This window comes from Anarrhichthys ocellatus, unplaced genomic scaffold (genome assembly GCF_004355925.1).
Source record: "Anarrhichthys ocellatus isolate YVR2014 unplaced genomic scaffold, GSC_Weel_1.0 scaffold4, whole genome shotgun sequence".
Taxonomy (NCBI): domain Eukaryota; kingdom Metazoa; phylum Chordata; class Actinopteri; order Perciformes; family Anarhichadidae; genus Anarrhichthys; species Anarrhichthys ocellatus.
This window is the reverse complement of record NW_022280034.1, coordinates 13,114,384-13,131,778: the sequence shown is the minus strand read 5'-3', so window position 1 is coordinate 13,131,778 and position 17,395 is coordinate 13,114,384. Positions and strand designations below refer to the sequence as shown.

Below are 17,395 nucleotides of genomic sequence, written 5' to 3'. Positions count from 1 at the left end.
TAACACATGACAGCATTTCTCTGAACGTTTAAATCTTCTAAAAATGTTTGCCTTGTAAAATAATATTATATAAATCAAAAGAGCAGACACAGAAAACTTTTAAATAATGTTTAATCACTTATATTTCTTTAGAAATAAATTATAGCACATTATAATGCATATTCTCATTATATTTGCAGCCACCAAGACGTATGCTGTTTGCTTTTTCAACACATAAATAATGGGAAAAAATCGGATAATCCAACAGTCATGGTGAGTAAAAACACCTTCAGTCTGAATGTTGACACGAAAACTAAAAAAGTACCTATACTTAATTTTGTGACTATATTTGTGAGCATACTCAGAGTTTGAGTAGAGTTTGGGCATACTATTATATACTACTATACTAATACTACTACTATATTATTGATATCCAGAAATAACTTTCAATACTGACATCACAATCAATAATAAATGACAATGAAACGTTAGTTACAAAGCATACTTGTCTCCTTTAAGTATGTATTCAGTTAGCGACCGCTCCATGGTTTCCATCACCTGCTGCCCAGCATCCTCGTGTCTGTGCCAACATCACAGCAGCTTACTCTCGGAGGATTTCTTTCATGCTGTTTGATGATTATGGACTCCGTGTTGAACTGACCGTGCTGGTGGCAAACCCTGAAGAAAGCAATGTTTGTCAGTGGCTCCGTCCGCAACTTTAGTGTGGAGCGAGATATTTTGACAGCTTCATGTAAAATTGCATGGTTATGATTACTCCTTGTGGTTTTGGTGATCTTGGGACCTTTCCATTCGCACTATCATATGGCCAAAATATACCCTTGGACATGTTTATCCATGCAAAACTATCCCTATAGACTGGATTTGTATTCAATTCAATCTACTGTGGATAGTAATGATCATCCTAATATTTTTGGGGACCCCTTGACCTTTCCTCTTGTTGCACCTTTGTCCAATATTTCCCCATCTTGCAAAATCTAACATGCAGTAATCAAATCTCAAAACTCGTGCTCACCAGAAGAACCCTTTACACTGACAGTAAATGACCCCAAGACTTTTACTTAGGCCACCCTCTGGACAAACTTTACATGTTTAGCATCACTATTGGGTTATAAGAAAAGCAAGAGCAAAATCTAAAACCTGTTGTTCATTCCATCCAATACTTTCAAACTACAGAGCTTAATAAACACTGCAACTTTTAGCAGCAGGTTTTGGGATTTAGAATTTTAGTCTTGTTGTCCTCGGTGCCAGTTTCTGATTACAAGCACAATCTGTGGTCTAAATCCAAATCCAAAACACAGAATTGGAAACTGTCTTCCAAAATAGCTTGATAGGCCTATAAATACAGAAGGAAATAGCTGAATTTAATCCAACGATGCACACTAATGTTGTTCAATGCATGTTAACATCAGTAAGGTTTGTCAAAATAGGAGCTAAACTGTGCTCTCATTTAAGATCAGCTGAGAGATTGAGATGTTTTAAATGTGTGTTAAAAACTGACTGGGCCTTTATCACAGCAAGCATAGGCCTTTTTTTCACTCAATATGTTTGACTTCTTGTTGTAAGAAAAGCACAGGTGTTACTAATGATGGCTCTGTTGTATTCAAGTGTCCTAACATGCCATAGCAGTGTAACAGTGAGCCAGCATGCACAATACAAGGACCCTGAAACTGAAGGAGCTAAATGGAATTCGGACATCATTAATTTGAGTTATTTACGTCTGGGCTTTTCCTGTGACCTGACAATACGTCTTCAGTCTTCAGTTTTGTAATTTGACAGTGACACATTGTTGGTTTACCGTGGTAGGCATGGGCCACTTGATTAAAAGAAGTCTTTATGTTTGAATTTAACCAAAAATGTGGATGTATGGTTCCTGGTTATGGCTCGTTTACTGACCTGAGGAGGCAACTACTACAGGACATTGAAGGCCTCAGGTTCACAGTGTGTCCATTGATCTGTTTGAATTTGCTTGAATGCATTTGTTCATCTTTGGTGATTTATAAGCATCTGAAACTTAAATAATTGTTTCAATCCTTTACATTCATGGATATTTCAATTGTCTTTATCTTGTTTCTTTCTGTACCACATTGGAAGCCTCCCCCCCTCAATCTTTTTAATGTAAGCACAATATCTGCAATGGTACAAGGGCCAGGCATGACTAAATGTTAAATATCATATTTTTAGACCCTGTACAAACAGGCTCTGATTACTTTTCTTCAACATTGCATGAAAAATATATAAAGTAAGTAATGATGATTAGTGGCAGAGTTGGGGGTAGAGTAGTTTTCTGCCCTTGGGGCCCCCTAGTGGGTTAATCTAGCCATGGTCCTGTGACTGGGCATGATAGCCACACTGCCTGGGTTTGAGTCCCAGCATAAGGTATGCACCTATAGTCCTGTCGCCAAGCGGCATGATTCATTGATGCACAATGATGCAGGTTTGGTAAAGCTTTCATATCAGTTTTTTCTTCATGCAGATGGAATCCCACTTTTGAAAGCAGATCATTGGATGTGAACTTGTAAAAAGTTAAAACCAGCCTACCAGTGCTAAAAAAAGATCTGGAAGATACATGAGATTTAGACAGATAGATAGATAGATATAAACTTTATTTATCCCCAGGGGGAAATTAGTTTGTAGCAGCAGCAATTTACAGAGTGAAATATAACTTATGGAATGCACAATATATACAGTACAATAAAATAACAAAGCAGATATTGAATTTCAATAAAAAATAAGATAAATAGAATAAAAAATAGAAATGCACAGTATGTACCATGAATAGAGTGGTATTAACTAGTAACTAAACAACCTGGACAGTAGAGCAAGGATCACCAACAACAAGCAACAACCGTGTAGCGTTGTTGTAGTCATGTGAAGGAAGATGATCTGGCCCGAGGTCTTTTATTATAAAGTCTTATTGCAATGGGCAGGAATGAAGACATTTGAAGACATTTGAAGACATTTATACAGACATCTGATTGTAATCTGTTAGCAAGCAACGTTTTCATCTTCACCAAGATGGTTTAGGACCTGTGGGGGCCTTGTCGAGAAAATTTATGGATTGGAAGTTCATTTTTTTTTCATGAAACCTGCAACATGTTCAATTAGAAGAGCATTTTTTTGTTGGAAAGATTTGCCGTCCTACTTTAAACCATGTCCATTGAGTGCACTAATTAAAGATGATGGATTTGTCTTGGTAAGAACTGGGGAGAAAAGCCCATGTTTTCTGACCACATGCAGGGTATACTGCATCCCCCAAAGGCCTGAATCCAACAGGTTTAGAAAGACAGCTTACATATTGTGTGTAAGTTCTTTACTCCTCTTCATCAATCTCTAGCTGTAAAATCCTCCTCTTTTACTGCTGACAGCAAACACATTTGTTTCTTATTCTTTTACAAATGGTTCTTGTCCCACTGGACAGTCATTAGGAATACAAAGTGGCAAAACACATTCACAAAACTTTACTTTGAATTGCAGTACAGATGAAGTTTTGAAACATAGAATCATGCTGTATTGCAGAAAGACATACGTGTTTCAGAACATGCAATGGTGCAGTAATTAAAAACAACAACTCGATATACGTATCCCATTATTGTTTTGTGAATGACACAATGAAGGAATGGCTGAGGAGCGGTTACATTTACAGTACATCGTATTGTATTCTCTATACCAGCTATAATGCTGATGTAAGGAAAGGTTTAGAAGAAAATGTCTATTGTTTTCCATTGGGAAACCTAAAAGACTATGGGATGATTTGGATCAGTGTGATCCATTAGAAAAAATAAGAAGTTGAGACTCAAGCAGCAAATGGACTTTTACATGCAGCACAAATACTCAACAACAAGTGGCCGAGTAAAGGCTGATAGCTGTTTTGGTGCTAGAACAAGACAGGGAGAGTATTTTTTGACTGAGGGAGCCAACTTACAAGCCTCTGCAGCAGAGTCAACACCAAGACAGGTTGAGAAAATTGGAGTTGAAAATGTATGCACAGAGTCAACATTTTGCCTATAAGAAATCAAACAAATCCAAATAAGGCAGACATGATTGGTTCTGTTTGATAAGTGATTGTCAGTTATTGAGGAATCAAGTTCCAACAAGTCTTTCCAGTTATGCATACAGTTTTTAGTGTTTGTGAATCCACCTTGGTCTACTGCTCTAATTGTTTATTTTTGTATATTTATTACTGGCTGCAAAGCTGATAAGTAATTAGATGTACTTGCATTTAAAATAACTGTTGAATATAATACAACTTTAATCTTTGTTGAACCTTACCAAAAAGCAGATGCAAGTGCAGGTTGCTTGCAAGGATGGATTTCGTAATAAATAACTTTTTGTACATGCATAGCCCAGCGAATAAGCATTATACTTTATCCACCATTGCAGCTGCACATTTGTCAGCTTTATTTTTTTTATTTGCATCTCTTCATCCTTACCCGCTGCCACCAGCAGCACAACCATCACTTCGCAGGCAAACAAGCCTTTACTGCCCGACATTGTCTCCATCCAGACTCCGCTGGAAAGGAGGTTGAAATGACGGATGTAACCATGGGAGAGAGAACCGGGGACAGTTTATTTACATCCAAAGAGGCTGTGTAAGTTAAGAGGGAAGCCGTTGCGTGTGTCTCCCTCTTTACTTTCACCGACCCCCTCCTCCTCCGCTGGCAGAAATTTATAAAGAACAAAAAATCCGACGAGGGAGGGAGGGGGGTTGATATACGCCGAGGCTGAAATCGAGAGGCGAACCCAGGGAAAGAGGAGTAATTTGTACACGGGACTTTCCCCCTCTTAGTCCCCCAAAAGGAGGGGGAAAAGTCGCAATATTGGAAACGAAAAGGAACGAGCTTCTAAGGGCGTGAAAACGTCTGCAATTGTGGATACTTTATATATTTTTATTTCGAAAAAATATGGCCGAGAACGTTCTGGACTCTGGCCCGCCTTCAGCCAAGAGGCCTAAACTCTCGTCTCCGGCACTTTCCGCCTCCGCCAGCGATGGAAATGGTAAGTATTATTTTAAGATATAATTTGTTACGGTGTTATTAGTTAAGTTTGTTGTTTTTTGGTGGCTTGGGTTAACTTATGGGAGGGAGAAGACGCGGGATTACTCTTCTGTTTTTGTCGTAGCTTGCTAACGTTAGCTTGCTAGTAGTGAGTGTGTGTCGGACGTGAAGAAGAGCTCCCCAGCTAGCTTGCATGCTAACAGCCATTTTAGCCGGAGGTAGCTCAGTTAGCAATTCAAGCTAACGCTAGGCTAACCGAATGCGGGTGCTCAACTGACGGTCCCGTGTCTAATGGCTACTTTAGCCGGGTTGATAATGTATAATAACTCAATACCAAGCCGACTTATGATAAAGTTGTTGGTGTCTTATAGTTTTGACAAATTGACAGTCAGCTACAGCTACCCATATTCTGTTATTTGAGTTTTCAAGGCTTCACGCGTCTAAAGCATTCAGATGTGTTGCCCCATCATAACTCAGACCCTTTCCCAACTAACGTTAGCTACCGTTGGTAGTGTTAGTCAAAGCAGAGGTGGCCGATGGTGGTAAGGCTTGCCTTGTGCGAGCGACACGTTTAGGCCCACAGGTCCGACTGATTGTTAAGCTCAAATTGCCATTGTTGGTTTGTTTTTTTGTGGATGGCGTGTGACAGCAGCTGGAATAGTGGCCTGAGAGCACAACTGTGGAGCATGGACAGCGCCATGTCTTGCCACTGCGATATTAACCAGCGAGACAAGTTAGCAAGCAAATACTGCTTCTGCTTCAAACATAAAACAGTCTATTTAATCACTGAATCATTCATTTTGGAAATGAACAGCTGCATTTTGGGCTGTCCACTAAGCTAAAGTTGTCTCTCTGGGCAGGTCGGCATCTGTGGAAAGGGACATTTACGGTTTAATCCTCCAGACGTTGCAAACATTTACGTTACCTTGCATGATATACCTTGAGTGCTGACAAGAAAGAGATCTGTTTAAGGGATGCAATACTCAAATTGATCGTCTTCTAAGAGTATTTGTGACACTGCCATACAGTGTTTATAGTTGAGAAGTAAAAGCATAGGACACTTTCAGAAGAATGATATGAGCAATTATTCCTTGCATAGTATTACTCTGTGCTTGTACCTCCAAAAAGCATCTTGTAAATAATGTTTGCTGCTGATAACTGATTTGTTAATTTTATAGATTTAGCTCATTAAACGTTAAGGCTGCAACTGCAGTTTATTGTCATTCTTTTATTGTAGATCCATCATATTTTAGCCTAGTCCCAATTCATTAAAGTGAAACAAAGGCAACTGACCATCAAAAGTGACAATTAAGACTAAATCAGATTTTGTACTTTAAGAATTAAATTTTTGGGGGGGCAACATCATGTATCTTGTTTGATTGCCCGAGCGGTGTGTTTTTTTTCTCTGGATACAGACTGACACAGTGAGTGTGTCGTCTCGACCAACCTGGCTCCATTTTGTGGTGTTACTTCTACATCCATTCATCACCTTGTCTGTACCAACCTGTCTTTGCCACATGTTGAATCGCTTTACTGTCCAAGGATTCTCTGTGCGACCAAGCCGTGCGTGTGTGCGTGTGTGTGTGTGTGTGTGTGTGTGTGTGTGTGTGTGTGTGTGTGTGTGTGTGTTTGCATATATGTTTGTGCATGCAGCTTGACACGTGCAAGTTCTTCTGGATCTCAATTGAACTTTAGTGCTCAGTTATGATGGTTATTCATTTCGGAAAATTGTTTATACACCTCTAAACAGCCTTTATCATTTTTTACATGTCAAGTATGCTCGTGCCATGCTGAAAAATTAAGGATTATAAAAGTTTAACATGGCTGTGGCCCTTTTTTATGTTCCTTTTCATCTTTGTCTCCCATCTCATTGACCCTCTCCACCTAAACTTTGCATTTTTTCTCCATTTTAGATTTCGGCTCACTGTTTGACTTGGAGCATGATCTCCCAGACGAGCTCATCAGCTCTAATGAATCAGGCCTGGTCAATGGTGGGGACCTCAGCCAGTTGCACACTACTCTGGGAGGGGGACCTGCAGGGCTGGGTCCTGGAGGAGGCAGTGGAGGGCCAGGAGGAATGGGACTTGGACTTGGTGGAGGCCAGGATGCGGTGGCCAAGCACAAACAACTGTCCGAGCTTTTGCGTTCAGGGGCACCCACTTCGTCCCAACAAGGGCACCAAGGAGCCATGGGCAGCCCGGGAGGCCCCAGCGCCATGGGGCAACACTTGGCGAACATGAAGGGATCTCCTGGCCAGGGGCCTCCGCAGATGATGGTCCAGGGGCAGCAGCACCTCTCCCCTCAGCAGCAGGCCAACATGATGCAGCAGCAACAGAATGCTGCAGCTGGAATGATGGGTGGCATGAACAGGGCCATGATGGGAGCGCAGCAGAAAGGCAATAACGGACAGCAGCAGCCAGGCATGATTGGGAGCCAGGTGATGAATGGCTCCCCCAGGATGGGCTTTGGGAATCAGGGGATGGGTGGCAACAGCAACCTGTTGGCTGAGACCCTACAGCAGCAGGGAGCTGGGGGCCAGGCCGGGATGAGAGGCCAGCAACCGGGAGCAATGAACAAGGTAGGGGCTCCTTCAATTAGGCTTTAGATGGCTTAACACTTCATAGCAACCGTTTCATTCACTTCTGAAATTGTGATGGAATTTATACAAAATACGAAGGTTGTAAATGCCATATTGGGTGAAAATCGAAATCCTGTGTTTCAAGTACACACTCAAGAACACAATGTTTTTCTCCTTAATAGTAATTTGTAGAACACGCATTATCTTCCATTTCATGCTCAAATCCTTTTCTTTCTGCCCAAAACGTTACTTTTTAAAACAGAAACATGGATTTATTCAGGCTTGTGCTTGGAGTTGAAGTGGCACAAAACTGCTCTCCCTTGATTGACAGTCCCTCGGGAGTGACAGTAAAAAATTTGCAGTGGAAGGCTGCTGCTGCTGCTCAATAAATGTGTGGAGACACAGCTGTTAGCCATAGAGATCAAAAGCAGTGGGAGGGTTTCCAGGTTAGGTAGAGAAAAGAAAAATGCTGTGGACCCTCTAAAGGGGGAACAAGGGGTACGGATGAGGACTGGATCAGGGATTAAAATAAAGTTCAAATAACTAATTCAGTGTGCAGGAAGAAAAGAGGAACTAGTCGTGTCAGATTGCTATTACACACTGCTCGCTACTACCGTTGCTTATGTGGCTGTTAACTTTTGGTTTGCACGGTTTCTAGATTATTTTTGATCATTTAATTACACATTACTTAATGCGGTAACCTGGTCAACTGATTTAGAAGTACATTTTCACTTTTCATCAGAGGGTAGCTTAATTGCACTTGAGCAGTAGAAAGCGCAAGTGGAAAACACAAGTTCTTTTGGGAGATGGAAACTTTGGCTTTGAAGGTGTCGTGGTTTGAAGAAATGTCCACAGGTCCCGCTCATTTAACAGCTCAGATTTGAGATCTTTGGGAAACACTGAATGATTGTGTTGCAAACCGCCAGAACGCAAAATACTGTTGCATGTGCAGCTAAAATGCAATCACTGATAAGATATGCGCAATGTGGTTGCAACAAAGCTAAAATGCCCGACGTGTCTCTCTTCTACCCTTCATATCTCTTCATCATTCTCACTAAATCCCTTTCTCCATGTTTTCCATTTTTATTGCTAGATGGGGATGATGGGGAACCCAGGGGGCCCTTTTGGAGGTCCATATATGGGGCAGGGGAATCAAGGTCTGGGAGGCGCAGGGCTGGGCCCTCAGCTGCAGAACAAAGGTCCTCTGGGCAACAGCCTGGCCCAGTTCAACGTGGACAAGAAGAACCAGCCCATGCAAGGAATGGCCGCCATGGTAGGGAACAAATATGAACTCTGTGGATAAACATTTGTAGCATGAGTTTTACTATAATTCTTTTACCAAGTATGCAGATTCGGCTCGAAATGATTCACTTGTCTTTCATCTCTTCCATCCTAACTTTCGCACCACTGTGCTGCTCTCTGATTTCCTTGTTTCTTTTGACCTAACTTACTCACTTCTTATTGTAATTTAACACCGCCTCCACTGTTCTTATACTGTTCTTCCTCTCCCCTCCCTACTCAATGGTGCCTTCTGCCTTACCTCTCCCTATGTCTTATCTGTTTACTGCCCTCGTCTCATCCACACCACCCTTTCTTATTCCCCCCTACCTCACTCACCAGGGCTCCCAGCAATCACAAACAGGTGTGGGCGGTCCCTCTGGTGCACCTGTGGGAGGAGCCCCGGGGATGCTGCCCAACACTCAGGCAGGTCTGGTTGGTCCCGGCGCCCAGGTCTCGGCAGCATCCGCTGCTGCCGGAGCACCACCCACGGCTGACCCGGAGAAGCGCAAGCTAATCCAGCAGCAACTGGTGCTCCTGCTCCATGCTCACAAGTGCCAGCGGCGGGAGCAGGCCAACGGGGAAGTCCGGCAGTGCAACCTGCCCCACTGCCGCACCATGAAGAACGTCCTCAACCACATGACTCACTGCCAGGCCGGCAAGTCCTGTCAGGGTGAGTTGAAGGGACGCTGCATGCTCCTGCACTCAGTGGATAGTTATATGTCCCCGTGTTTGACAAGAACGCTTGTAACAGAGACATTAGAGTATTTTTTCTTTCATGTTATAATCAACAAACCCAATGAGATCACAATCATCTTTGATTTATCCAGTTAAGAAATATTGACTTTGTCCAAAAAAACAACATTCACACTTAAGGAAGCCATCGTGTATCGGGTGACATATTGTTGACACTGATTTGATACCTGTGGTTGTCGAGCTGAGAGAAGTTAACTACACTGGCTGAGCTCCTCGTAATGAAGGAATATGTCGCCTAAAGCGAAGGTAAAGCTCTTCGGTAAATGAGGCAGGAGGCATAATCTATATCTACGGTTCTGGCTACACAGACAATACTTGTTAGTATGTTTGTTTTGGGGTAGCACTAAAAAGATAAAAGCATGAGGTAACTTTGTAACAGTTTTCTGTGTGTCAGCAGCTCTTTTTGGGTTACAGGCATCTCTAGTTTCATTTAATCTTTTTTTCTATGACCTCACTTTGTTTTGTTGTTGTTCTCCTGCCTCTTTCCCCTCCCTCATATACCTCTCTTTTTCCCAACTCCACCTGTCTTTCTGCCCTTTCTCATCCTCAGTTCCTCACTGTGCATCATCGAGGCAGATCATCTCCCATTGGAAGAACTGCACGCGACACGACTGTCCTGTCTGCCTGCCACTGAAGAATGCTGGAGACAAGAGGAACCCGCAGTGTGAGTGTCTGTATCTGACCAAATAACATTATAAATTCCCTTTTCACACGACGCCGTACGCTAAAATATTGTCGTCATATTATGTTATCAATTTTATTTATGGGATTTTGCAAATATATTAATACAGAAAAACAATATTGTGATGACATATAGCTTCACTGGAGCTAAACATAATCCACAGTGAACCAAATGATAATATGATTTTTGGCTGAGTTTTTGCATAAATATTCAGTTCCAGGTTTTTTTTTTTTATGCTTAGTTTTTTCCATATTCTGTTAAGCAGATCAGATGCATTATTGACACTCTCCTCTCCTCTCTTGTTATGTCCTCACAGCTCTACTCAGTGCAGCCGCTGCAGGTCTGGGCAGCTCTCTTGGGGCGGTACCTGGTGGCCAACCAAGTACTCCCAACCTCAACCCGCCGAGCCAGATCGACCCCAGCTCCATAGAACGAGCCTACGCAGCCCTGGGCCTCACCTACCAGGGCAACCAGATCCAGGCCGCGACTGCCCAGCCCAATATGTCCAACCAAGGTTTGCAAGGCCCGGCTGGCATGAGGACTTTGAACCCAATGGGTCAGTTCACTTGCTTCACGCTTTAGAAAGATGTACCTTTCCCTGTTTCTGATAGCACTGATGGTTTAGTCCAGACAATCATTTCTTTAAAGGACTTGATAGCAGTCAGGTATAGCCAGAAGGAACTTTCAAAGTGCAAGGTATAGAACCGTGTTGTTATTAGTAGGGAAACAAAAGGAATGCAAACTTATGAATTCCCGTCCTTTCCTGTGTAGGTACGAATCCTATGGGAGTCAATGGAGGTGTGGGGGGTTCCCCTCAGAGCCAGCAAGCCAGCCTGCTGCAGGATACCATGATGCACCTCAATGTGAACACCCAAGGGTAAGAGGGAACACCTTAATCAGAAGCAACTGCCATAGCTACAACTGACCAGGGCACACACATCTATGTTTTTAAAGAAGTTAATCTTTAAAATGACGCCCTTCTGCCTCTCCCAGTCTGTTGAATGATGCCAGTGGGGTGGGGTCCATGCCCACAGCAGGCCCTCCCTCTTCCTCAGGCATGAGGAAAAGCTGGCACGAGGACATCACGCAGGACCTACGAAACCACTTGGTACACAAACTGTAAGTATTAAAGAGGAGCTCCACGCTAGTTCTTTGCACGGTACATTTAATCACATTCCTGCTGTCGTATCATGTTTCTACAAGTGTTTATTTTTTCTAACAATATGTAAGTGTTAGAGTGTAGACAGTAATCGGCGCTTGGATTTTTAAAAGGTCCAGTTAAGCTGGCTGCCTGTCACCCCAGTTTGTGCCTCTCACACATAACTGCTAGTAACGTTAGCAAGCCGTCATAAACGCTGGCGGAGAGGCAATGTCGTGCATGAGGATTTTTATTCCTCTTCAGCGGCAGTAAAGTCATCTCATAGACCCGGGACTATATGTGGAGCTTGACAAGATATTTATTGCGGGTCTTGGACGGATGTGCTGCTTAACCTCTCCTTACTTAAAGGCTTAAAGGCCTTTTTGATTTCTGAATCTCACCTTGCGTTACCATGTTGTGAACTCCTCTATAAAGTAGATCCAATTTATTCCGAGTCACAGCAGGGTGTACGGGATGCTCGTTGTGGATTGGGAATGTTGTTCATGTTACAATTCATGTAAACTGTGAAAGTAAATAAATAGAACTCCGGAATAAAGACATTTATTGCAGACGAACCGTAACGTTAACCCCAATAAACACCATGGCTAGCACTATGCACTGGAACTTTCCCAAAGATACATGCACACTTGCCGGGTAATGCCTCATGTAGTGGAGCCGCTAGCCTCACAGGTAGCCACACAGAAATGCTCTCAAAGACCCTCAAATTGTCTGATTTGTGTTTAAGCAATACTTTGACTGAGACCAGAGTTAACAGTTGCATTTGTTTTTTTAACTTCCCTTTCTCCTCTTTTTGCTTTCCTTCTCACACCCACAGTGTTCAGGCCATCTTTCCAACTCCAGATCCCGCTGCCCTCAAGGACCGTCGAATGGAGAACCTGGTGGCCTACGCCAGAAAGGTTGAGGGAGACATGTACGAGTCGGCCAACAGTAGAGTAAGTTGCTCTCTCCTCTTCAGCTCGGTGTGTTACAGAAAAGAAGGGAGAGACTGCTGGGAAGTGTTCCTGTCAATTTGCAGCTGAAGCCAGCCACTCAAAATTTGTTCAACACAGTGTACGAGCTTGACTTGTGAATCACTTCAAGTTGCAGCAGATAAAACATCTCCTGTTTCTTTATACTGTTGCTGTTGGAGGTCCTCAAAAGCAATTACTGTAGTTTTATTTCAACAGTAGATTTACAAAGAGTTTATTTCTACTGCTCCTCTATGTTGGAGAAGTTTACTCCCTCGCCACATTTCCCTTATTTCTTTGCCCTCTTTTTGACAGGCTGAGTACTATCACCTGCTAGCGGAGAAGATCTATAAGATCCAGAAGGAGTTGGAGGAGAAGAGGAGGACCCGGCTCCAGAAGCAGGGTCTGGGCATCGGTCCTGCCGGTATGGGCCAGTCCCCCACTGGACTGCCTCCAAGTGAGTGGACATGCAGCATATGTAGACTTTGATGAGCCAATGTTAAACATGTAACATTTTAGCATCGCTGTCAATCTCCTGAGGGACTGCGGTTTGTCACCGCAGCATTATTTGTGTCATATTGTATGTCCTGATGTCCTCTTTATACTGCATTTGGTAGAATGTTTTTTCAACAATTTTCAAGATTTTGGTTGTGTTGTGTATCACTAGATTTTAAAAGAGACAGAATGGACTTGCTCATAGCTTGTTTATTGGACAGTTGTCCTACTTGATTGGAAAATGTTAAACATGAGAAGGGGAGTTAACGTGAAACCCATTATTCCTCTGTTACTTTTGCCATGCGTTACACCTTGTCCAGTGTTTAACAGTTAGTTTTGTCACGCTCGGTCTTCTCAATAGAGTAGCTTGTGTCAGTCTGTCTTGAGTTGGTTCAGATTTTACACACATTATTAATTAACTGCCCCACAGATCTTTTTTGAAAGAGACTGCATTTCCAGGTTGTTCAGTCATTAGTTGCTACATGAGTCCAAAGGACCCAGATCTTTTCCGAACAAAACCAACAAAAGGATGAAACATTCCAGAGTTTGGACAGACTTCTCCACACATGCTTGTTAGGGCATTTCCACCTCTGCCTCTCTCGTGTGTCTATAGATGACAGCTTGATTCACTAACTCTACTGTCTCTGTTCTTACAGACGGTCCCCTCCCTGACCCATCAATGGTGCGACCAGCTGGACCAAATCAGATGGTCAACAGGATGCAAGGCCCAGGTAAAGAACCGCTAAGAACCAGGAGACACTGCTTTCACTTACACAACAATAAGAAACGGCACATGTGCTCATGCATGGACAAAATACAATATGTAGTGTGGTTTCCAAATTAAATGTTATGTGTTGTACTATAACACTCTCTGTGTTCTGTCAGGTATGAATCAGTTCAATCAGATGGGGATGCAGTCTATGGGCCAGAGGTCTACGCCTCCTCTCCCCATAGGAGCATCTGGTAACCAGGTCAGTACTGAACACACCCAATTCATCACCTAGTTTTGCTTTTATTGTGCCCATAAACACAATTGAAGCTCATGTGTCAACAGAAATACTCCAGACTACGAAACCGTGAAGCACATTTCCATTGTTTCCACTCCAATAGAAATTCTAAATCCACAAGGACGAAAATCTTAAGCATTGCCACTCAAAATAGACGGAAAATTAATTGTTTAAAAACTAGCTAACAAGAATGCCGCTTTAACCAGTCAAATGGTTTGGCAGAAAAGTTGCATTGGCATTTTTTTTTAACCCGTGCCCTTTGATACCTCTAGATGGGAATGGTCGGACCCAGGATGGGGCAGTCTAACGTCAACCAGCTGCAGAACCAGTATCTGTCCCAGGGACAGTTTCCTGGCTCAGGACAAGGAGTTGGGACACCTCAGCCCGGGATGGCCCAACCTGGAGCACAGACAGGCATGCCACAGGTAAGGTGGCCTAAAATTATACAATTGAGGACTGAGTTAAACAACTTATCATGTCCTTGAACTATACCTTTTTAATTGACCCTCTTCCTGTGCACCATTCTCATCCGTGACCCCTCGCTTCACCCTCATCCTCTTCCATCCCTCAGACGCAGATGGGCACTCCTCCCTCTCTTCCAGTTGCTAGTCCTCTATCACAGCCAAGTTCAGCCGGTGGACCCAGTGGTGTCTCCGCAATGGGGCCCATGGGTCCTCAGAGCGTGGGTGGCGGAGGTCCCAACTCGGCTGCTTCCTCGATGACTCCACCTAACGCAAGTCAGCAACCCAACTCCATCCCCCATTTGGCAGCCATGCGTGGCTCACCCTCCCCTGCTCACAGTCGATCTCCCACTCCTCACCAAACGCCCCCCAGACTAGCCGGGTCCCAGACCCCACAGCCGCACACCCCTAATGCACCACAGCTGGGTCCACCTTCAGCCCCCCAGCAGAACCAGCTCAGCCAGGGACCCGGCTCCAACAAGCCTCTCCAGCAGCAGCACATGGGTTCTGGTTCGACCACTCCATCTCACCCTGGGTTGGCCTCCGGTTCAACGCCGCATGGTGCTCAGCTGCCACGCACTCCGGTCAGTGTGATTTAGCCCTTTAGATACTTGAATGCTTAAACATCACTTGGTCTTCATCATGAGACCAAACATTTTACCGTTGTTGGTGTCTGGGTTTGTCCCGCGCTTTGCCTGTTTACCTTTCTTTAAAATTAACCTTTTATCTCGTCAGTCATTTAATTGCTTTTCCACTGTCATGTATCACTATGTCTTATTTGCTATTTCCATGCACCTGAGTTTGTTTCTATGTCTCTCTCTCTCTCTAGTTGTCCCAAAAGGGTTCATTTCCAGCGGACAGTCAGGCGCTTACTCCAGCCTCTGTCAGCAGCCTGGATGCTTCCTCCCAGCAGCCACAGTCGAACGCTTCAACCGCCAACCTCGACTCGAAGATGGAGATCAAGCAGCAGGACGATGAGGACGAGAGCGACACCGGCAGCTGCTCCAAAGGAGGAAAGCTCAGTAACATCAAGATGGAGGAAAAGCCTGTGAAGTTAGAGGTGAAAAAGGAGGAGTGCTCCGGAGAGGGAGGTAAAGGGCTTCCCATGGAAACATCAACGACGATGCCGACGGCGAGCGTCAAGATGGAAGACAGGAAACCGGAGGTAAAGAAGGAGGTGAAGGAGGAAGAGGAGACGTCGGACTCGTCTACAACACAGGCGCCAGTGAAAAAGAAGAGTAAGGAGGACTTAAGTTCTTACTTTACTTCTGATCTCATATGCTTAGGGTTAGGCTTACTTTTGAAACAGTTAATTTAGTGTTTTTTGTCGTAGAATTCAAAGTTGTAACAGAAGCGGTGTAAAATGATCACTCTTTCATCCCATTCACTTCTCTGATCTCTATTTCATCCCAGTCTTCAAACCAGAGGAGCTTCGTCAGGCCTTGATGCCCACCCTCGAATCTCTCTACCGACAAGATCCAGAGTCTCTGCCCTTCAGAATGCCCGTAGACCCACAACTGCTGTGCATACCTGTATGTATCCCGTGGAGGTTGAGATGCATTTGTTCCTGTGCCATGTATAAACTGCACTGTCTCTGTCGGTGTTCACCATGTGTTCTTCTCCTCGCTGGCTTTACCGTCTTTTAGTTCCCTAACTTTGTGAGAATTTGTGCGCAAATCCAACATCTCCTCATCTCTTGACTGCTGTTAGTTGTGTTATATTTACCAGGATGTAGTTTCCATACGTCTCTGCTTTACTTGTCTACGTGACACGTAAAACTGGGCCAAAGGTTTTAACTGCTCAATTTAAAACTTGCCCATTGTGTTCTTTCAGGACTACTTTGATATTGTGAAGACCCCCATGGACTTGTCTACTATCAAACGAAAGCTGGATACAGGTTAGTACAGACGAGACCAGGTTTGGTCATTCCTGGGAAATATAATGGACCACGATTAAAGATGACTTTTTTTTTCTTATTACCTATATACAGTATTCTGTCTCTATTTTATTTGACATGATATGCAGATTTCTAGCCTGTTTATAAGAGATGCTCCAATGAGCCAACTGTGTGCAGTTTGGAACGTTTTTTTTTTTTCCATTCCATCATCCCGTGCTTTGTGTTTCGGTTGTAGGTCAGTACCAGGAGCCCTGGCAGTATGTGGACGACATCTGGCTGATGTTCAACAACGCCTGGCTGTACAACCGCAAAACATCCAGAGTCTACAAGTACTGCTCCAAGCTGGCCGAGGTGTTCGAGCAGGAGATCGACCCCGTCATGCAGAGCCTCGGCTACTGTTGTGGGAGGAAGGTGAGACGGAGTGCCCGATCAATGGCTAGAAGGGTTGAATTGGAAATGCATGTTGGTGAGGGACGATGTTATTGTGAATTTCGAGGAGAAAATCTCGATGTTAAGATGCTCAAGGGCAAGAAGGAAAGATGACTTGTTGATTTAAGTGTTATTTTATTATTTGACATTGGCCGATTTTCCTTATATACGCCATTGCACTTGTCAGTATTCTTTCTGTATTTTATGGGACCGCTTCTCCTGCATCAAGTCCAGATAAAGTTGCAGGAAGTGATGCCACCACGCGGTTTAACATTTTGAAAGTTTAGCAACAAACCCGTTGTTTTTGGTAATGCGCAGCATGTAATCATACCTTCAGGTGAGCAGTATCTTCCTATGAGATAGAGAGAGTGCGACTTTGAGAATGTGTCTGGATAAGGTGGTGCGTGTAAATGTTGTGAATAATGTTTCAGAAGTAGAAATTAACTCCCATCATTCACATCTGAAAGTGGCAGCAGTGAAGTGGGTTCATAGCTAAATTTGGCTTTGGGCATACCAGCTCCATATCACATTTCAATCCTCATTAGATTCTGCTATTTTTGGGTTTTGCAGGCAAATAACAAAAGTGATTGGCCATTTTTATGAGAGGCTGGTTGAAGGGTTGCTTCTGACAAAGAGACAAAGCAGAGTAGCCCTTGACGTTACAGTAGCTATAATAACTTTTTACAAAACTAAGCCTAACTTAGCTCAAGTA

At 43.6% G+C, this 17,395-nt stretch overlaps 1 protein-coding gene across 8 annotated transcripts in view; it reads left to right on the top strand.

Annotated features, from left to right (window-relative positions):
* Positions 1 to 4,479: 4,479 nt before the first annotated feature.
* Positions 4,480 to 17,395, top strand: part of ep300a (EP300 lysine acetyltransferase a) — a 24,490-nt gene continuing 11,574 nt past the window's right edge. For 4 of the 8 annotated variants that reach the window (XM_031843145.1, XM_031843142.1, XM_031843144.1 and 1 more), the window contains exons 1-18: positions 4,481 to 4,995; positions 6,908 to 7,572; positions 8,666 to 8,845; positions 9,193 to 9,523; positions 10,157 to 10,276; positions 10,605 to 10,844; positions 11,060 to 11,165; positions 11,282 to 11,407; positions 12,262 to 12,379; positions 12,710 to 12,851; positions 13,546 to 13,620; positions 13,775 to 13,860; positions 14,169 to 14,321; positions 14,468 to 14,941; positions 15,187 to 15,595; positions 15,771 to 15,889; positions 16,191 to 16,254; positions 16,490 to 16,665. In XM_031843145.1, coding sequence (XP_031699005.1) covers positions 4,902 to 4,995; positions 6,908 to 7,572; positions 8,666 to 8,845; positions 9,193 to 9,523; positions 10,157 to 10,276; positions 10,605 to 10,844; positions 11,060 to 11,165; positions 11,282 to 11,407; positions 12,262 to 12,379; positions 12,710 to 12,851; positions 13,546 to 13,620; positions 13,775 to 13,860; positions 14,169 to 14,321; positions 14,468 to 14,941; positions 15,187 to 15,595; positions 15,771 to 15,889; positions 16,191 to 16,254; positions 16,490 to 16,665 — 3,678 coding nt within the window. In that variant the 5' untranslated portion in view covers positions 4,481 to 4,901. Of the gene's footprint in view, positions 4,996 to 6,907; positions 7,573 to 8,665; positions 8,846 to 9,192; positions 9,524 to 10,156; positions 10,277 to 10,604; positions 10,845 to 11,059; positions 11,166 to 11,281; positions 11,408 to 12,261; positions 12,380 to 12,709; positions 12,852 to 13,545; positions 13,621 to 13,774; positions 13,861 to 14,168; positions 14,322 to 14,467; positions 14,942 to 15,186; positions 15,596 to 15,770; positions 15,890 to 16,190; positions 16,255 to 16,489; positions 16,666 to 17,395 lie in introns of all 8 variants that reach the window. The other 4 variants (XM_031843141.1, XM_031843147.1, XM_031843146.1 and 1 more) reach the window with 2 other exon arrangements.